The 6,146-nt window shown below is 44.8% G+C and overlaps 1 protein-coding gene across 1 annotated transcript; it reads left to right on the forward strand.

Moving 5' to 3' along the window:
* The first annotated feature begins 556 nt into the window (after window positions 1-556).
* On the forward strand, window positions 557-5,553 carry LOC135072645 (uncharacterized). The gene is made up of 2 exons (XM_063966652.1): window positions 557-1,427; window positions 5,463-5,553. The coding sequence occupies exons 1-2, from the start codon at window positions 653-655 to the stop codon at window positions 5,474-5,476; spliced, it is 789 nt and encodes a 262-aa protein (XP_063822722.1). The 5' UTR covers window positions 557-652; the 3' UTR covers window positions 5,477-5,553.
* The last annotated feature ends 593 nt before the right edge of the window (window positions 5,554-6,146 follow it).

Here is a 6,146-nt window from a genome sequence, read left to right on the forward strand (position 1 = left end):
AAGTTGTGCGAAGGTAGCTCTGGCCTTGGCAATGCGCGAAATGATGTCCTCTTCGGTACCTCCTGTTTCTGACACGACGCTCCCGAGGTAGGTGAAATTGTGGACTCGTGCCACATCCTCTGCACCAATCCGTAATGGCGTGCAATTTCTCACACCAGATCGCATCTCTTGGGTCTTCCGGCAGTTAATTTTGAGCCCTGTGATACCCGCTTCTCGATGTAGGTCATCAAGTTTGGATTGCATATCGTGATGCGTGTGGCTCAGCAAACAGAGGTCATCGGCATAATCTAAGTCTTCTAAGACTCCGATTATACCCCACTCTATTCCACGCCGTTGGTCTTGATATGCGCGATTCATGACTCCAAGACAACCAGAAAGAGAAGGGGCGAAAGCAGGCAGCCTTGCCGGACGCCCGCATGCACCTCGATGTCTTCGGAGATGAGGCCGTCGTGAGTCACCGTACAAGAATATTTCCTGTAGATGGCTGTTAGATATAAGCATCTATAGGCGCGGGCTGCGACCCGCCCGCGGCCATCTTTCGAATAAAACAGTGTGCATGTGACTTGCTTGTTTGATTGACGTGCGACGTATCGCCCCTTCCTACCAAATACCTAACACGTGGCGACGATCGGACTCACTTTTCGCTTTAAAAATGTCTACGGGAGTGTCTTTTGGTGTTCTTTCCACATTCGACCACTTGTCACAGGAGTGGAACAGCTATAAATCGCGATTAAATCAATGGTTTATTGCGAACGACATAACCGTTGAAACGGACAAGGCGACAGTCAAGCGGAGGGCGATTTTGTTAACGTCATTAAGTGAATCAACTTTCAAGCTAGCAAGTGATCTGGCATTACCCCATAAGGTAGAAGAATTGAATTATGAGGCAATTGTGAAGCTCCTAGATGACCATTTCACACCCAAAAGAATTGGATTTGCCGAAAAATCAAACTTCTACTCTGCATCACAGCGTCCAGGGGAAAGTCACACTCAATGGGCGGCCAGAATCAGAGGATTGGCAGCACACTGTGCTTTTAAAAACTTGGAGGAGGCCTTGCTTGATAAATTTATCATGGGCATGGCAGCGGGACACGAGCGGGACAAACTGTTCGCGCAGGATCAGCAGCAGCTAACCCTCGCGAAAGCCATCGACCTGGCAGAGAGCGTGCGCTGCGCACGCCAGGCCTCGGCGCTGGCAGTGCCGAGCGCAGGCGGCGCCGGCACAGCGGGCCCGGATGCAGTGTTCAACATCACCAAGAAGGCAAAGTGTAGTGTGTGCGGTTTTACAAACCATAGGGCCGATCAGTGTCGTTTCAAAAATTACAAATGCAAAAAGTGTAATTCTAAAGGTCATTTGCGTAAAATGTGTCCTAACGGGGACAAAGTGAAATACGTTAATGAAGGTAACGTGGACGACGGAGACGACGGTAAGTTTTTTTATAATATTCGGTGTTTAAAGGGGAAACCGATGACTGAAAAAGTAATTATCGGTAGTTTGGTTTTAGAGTTCGAAATCGATAGCGGGTCCGCCGTTAGCGTAATGTCAGAAAAAACCTATACATCAAATTTTAAGGAGTTACCGTTGTCAGTCACAAACAAGAAGTTGCTTAGCTATACAGGAGAACACATAGAAACAATCGGAGTGGTATCGTTGCCTGTAACATACAGCGGGCGCACACGCACATTGAATGTGTATGTAGTGCGCTCAGGCGGCCCGCCGCTGCTGGGCCGCGATTTTATTCGCGAGTTTAGTTTAGAGCTGACGCCTGCGCCGGTACACGCGCTGTACGCGCAAGCGCCGCCGCAAGGCGGGAATGAGATCGTTGAACAGCTGACCGACATGTTCCCTAAAGTTTTTTCAGGCAATCTCGGTTCTTTTAACAAGTACACAATTAACTTGCGTTTAAAACCGGACGCCAAACCAATTTTTATTAAAGCTAGACCGGTACCCTACGCGTTAAAGGATAAAATTGATAAAGAACTCGATCGATTATTATCTCTGGGTATTTTAAAACCTGTCGAGCACTCTGAATATGCTTCGCCAGTCGTGCCGGTTTTAAAAAAGGACGGAAGCATCCGATTATGTGCGGATTATTCCATTACAATAAATAAACAATTGGTGGTCGATCAATACCCTTTACCGACAGTAAATGATCTGTTAACTAAATTGCACGGCGGCGTGCAATTCAGTAAAATTGACTTATCTATGGCATATAATCAATTTATTCTAGATTCAAGTTCGCAGGGCTTAACGTGCATCAAAGTCAAAGTCAAAATTTCTTTATTTGTTTAGACTAATAAATAGTTCTTACAAATCGTCATTTTGCTCTTAAGGAGCCTCTACATGTCTCATAATCTTTTTACCCTACCAGCGCTTCGAGACCAACATTTGGCAAGTGCTGAGAAGAAGCGCCGCAACAAACTCAGTCACCACTGTCTGCCGGTTAATATAAATAAATAGAAATAGCAGTAGTAGGTACATTCGATTCAGGAGCAGTTCACTGAATTTACCATGCATTCTTGTATAGTGTATCTTATAAGAATGGGTATACAAAATTGCGTGGTATATTAAACAAGGTAGTGACGTGCTAATATCTAGACTTACAGATTACATACTTAAATACTTGTAGAAATGACTCGCATACATAAGTTGGAATAACTTGGATTGACCAGTCCCCGAAAGCAGCGCCTGTTCACAGACATGACGAGTGAACCAGCCATCGCTTCACTCGACCATATTAGAGGGAATGTAACGACCCGCCTCACATCAATACCCACCGTGGCCTATTTAATTTCACTCGTTTGGTGTTCGGTTTAACAAGCGCACCTGCTATCTTTCAGCGCGCGATGGAGTGTTTACTTTCTGGCATAGACGGTATTATCTTCCTATTAGACGATATTTTAATTACTGGAGTCAATACTATTCAGCACAGAGAAAGGTTAATAGCAGTGTTACAACGGCTAAATGATGCCGAGTTAACAGTACAATTAAGTAAATGCGAATTTTTCAAAGATGAGATTGCATACCTAGGGCACACCATAGATAAAAACGGAGTTAGGAAATCGCCCGATAAAGTGAAGGCTATTTTACAAGCACCTAAACCGACAAATGTGTCGCAGTTGCAGTCTTTCCTAGGGCTTACTAATTACTATCGTAACTTTGTCCCGGACGCGTCATCTATACTAAGTCCACTGTATATGTTTTTAAATAAAAATGCCAAATGGGAGTGGACCAGTATACATGACGATGCGTTTGAGCGTATAAAAAAAATTTTAGCGTCCGATAATACTTTGGCTCACTTTGATCCAAACGCTAAGATAATACTATCAGTGGATGCTTCGCCGACCGGGCTGGGGGCTGTGCTCTCTCAAGTAGGCAATGATGGTTTAGAAAGACCAATATCTTACGGCTCTCGTACGTTGTCGTCGGCGGAAAAAAATTACGCACAAATACAAAAAGAAGCGACGGCTATTATCTTTGGCGTACGACGTTTCCACCAGTACCTGTACGGTAGGTCAGAGCCTTTTATATTACGAACAGACCACAAGCCCCTGTTGGCCATATTTGGACCCCATAAGGGCATTCCAGAGATATCAGCTAACCGCCTACAAAGGTACGCTATATTTTTGGCTGCGTATAACTATGCTATAGAGTTTATAGGTAGTAAGCAAAACACGGCGGACTATCTATCGCGGGCGTGCGCGGAGACCGAGCCGGCGGCGCCGGACGAGCTGGCGGAGTGCGGAGACCGCGCTACTTATGTCAACTTCGTGGTTGATGGCGACTTACCGGTGACGCTAAACGAGATGCGCCGCGAAACAGCTAATGACGTCACCATGTCGACCGTTATGCAATACGTTTTAAAAGGTTGGCCTAGAAAAATAGTTGACTCGGAGTTAAAACCTTTTTTCAATTGTCGGTCTCAGCTGTCTTTCGAAAATGGTATTTTAATGCGTGGACATAAAGTTATCATACCCCCGTCGTTACAAGAGAGCGTATGTAGGGAACTACACAGTTCGCATTTCGGTGTGGTAAAAATGAAGGCGGAGGCGCGCAGGCGGCTGTGGTTCCCGGGCGTGGACGCGGCGCTGGAGCGGCTGGCGCGCGCCTGCGCCGTGTGCTGCGCGCTGCGCCCCGCGCCGCCGCCACAGAATACATAATAGTAGCAACAGAAATTGCACTCCTTTGTGTAGGATCAGATGCCGACATTTTAACGGTAATAATAATAATGCAAAATACCCAACGCACATGGTGCATTCGAAATCGCACCTTACTACTACGCTCACAAGAGCGCATTTTTTTTGTGTTTATAATTGATCTACGTCACCGCTCAAGCGTCAGGGTTGTATGAGCAAAGTAAAATAAATAAAAACTTAATTTTAAGAAGCATTTATTGTATTTACGATTAGAACGAACGAATCTAGTGGAGTTTGTATAATCGTACCATCTCTAAAGTACCTATTAATAAACTTCAGTGTTGCGATAATTCGATATTAAACAAACAGTTTTAAAAGGTGTAGTGTCGGAAAATAGACACGGTGAAGTAAAGTTAATGTTTTTATTAGCTAAAATAATTTTTTTGCTATAGTTTTTTGTCATAAGTATTTCAAAATAATTTATTATTTAAAAAGTGTATTTTTTTTTATTATTTAAATCACTACAGTTAATTATGATTCCTAAATATTACAATTTTTCATTAATGAAGAATAACAGTGCTGTTGGAACAATAAACCTTGATTGAGACTATGATCGACCGAGCGTGTATAGATACGCGTGTGCAAACAGGCGCGTGGCGGCCCGGACTGATTTGCAACTTGAAGTTGTCGCGCGCTGTAGGTAATTATCTCGGCCGGCATAGGCGAGTGACGGAGGCCTGCCGCCGCACGCGCCGCTCGCGCCGTGGCCCGTGCCGCCGCAGCCGTTTTACCGTATACATGTAGACCTCCTGGGTCCGTTTCACGGGTACGTCTTTTTAGTTATCGTTGACGCTTTTAGCAAATGGGTAGAATGTTATGACGTATCCTCGACGTACAATTCAAATGCTATAATTAATAAATTGTACGACATGATGTCGCGGTTTGGAATCCCACATACATTGGTGAGTGACAACGGTACCTCTTTTACCTCTGCGGAATTCAAACAATTTTGTGTACTAAACGGAATTAAACACGCATTATCCCCTGTTTATCACCCAGCAAGCAACGGGCAAGCCGAGTCGTATGTTAAAATAGTAAAAAAGGGGATTAAGAGTTTGATTTTAGAAGGTTGCAATAAAAAAAATATTCAAAATAAAATAGCTAAACTTTTATTTGACTACAGGAACTCTAAAAACAGTACTACTGATAAAACACCCGCGGAGTTAGTTTACGGACGCACTTTGCGATCTCGCTTAGATTTAATTGACCCGTCTGCACCGTCTCCATCGTCCACAGACCTCACTGACACAATCGTGCGTAATCAGTCCTTACAGGCTAAATATTATAAAGGTACTAACAGAGTAGACTTTAAAGAAAATGATAAAGTGTGGATAACTAAGAACATTAACGTTAAAAACTTTTCCTGGGTTGAAGGTGTTATATTAAAGAAAACAGGCAATGTAACATATTTGATATATGTACCAAAGTTGAATGCAAACGTCACAAGACACATTGATCAAATAAGAAGACGTTGGAGCCAGTCGCCAGACAACCACCATGACTGGGACCCCGACGTGGTGCCCGACGTGCCGCGGGGGGAGGATGGCGCGCCGGCGCCGAGCGGCCCGGGCCCGAGCGCGGCCTCGCCCGCCACCCCCACGGACCACGACCAGGTGGTGACTCGCAGGCGACAGGCAATAAGTCCAATATTCTCCACACCAACGTCGGACCAGGATAGTGTTTGCGATGACTGACTGTTGTCATGATTTAGGTTGTAATGTATATTTATTATTAGGTATTACTATGTACTTCTTCTGTAATTCCTTAGCTTAAGGGGAAGGGATGTTAGATATAAGCATCTATAGGCGCGGGCTGCGACCCGCCCGCGGCCATCTTTCGAATAAAACAGTGTGCATGTGACTTGCTTGTTTGATTGACGTGCGACGTATCGCCCCTTCCTACCAAATACCTAACAATGGCCTTCAGTAGGTCGATGATTTTCGGCGGGA

This window comes from Ostrinia nubilalis, chromosome 6 (genome assembly GCF_963855985.1).
Source record: "Ostrinia nubilalis chromosome 6, ilOstNubi1.1, whole genome shotgun sequence".
NCBI lineage: Eukaryota > Metazoa > Arthropoda > Insecta > Lepidoptera > Crambidae > Ostrinia > Ostrinia nubilalis.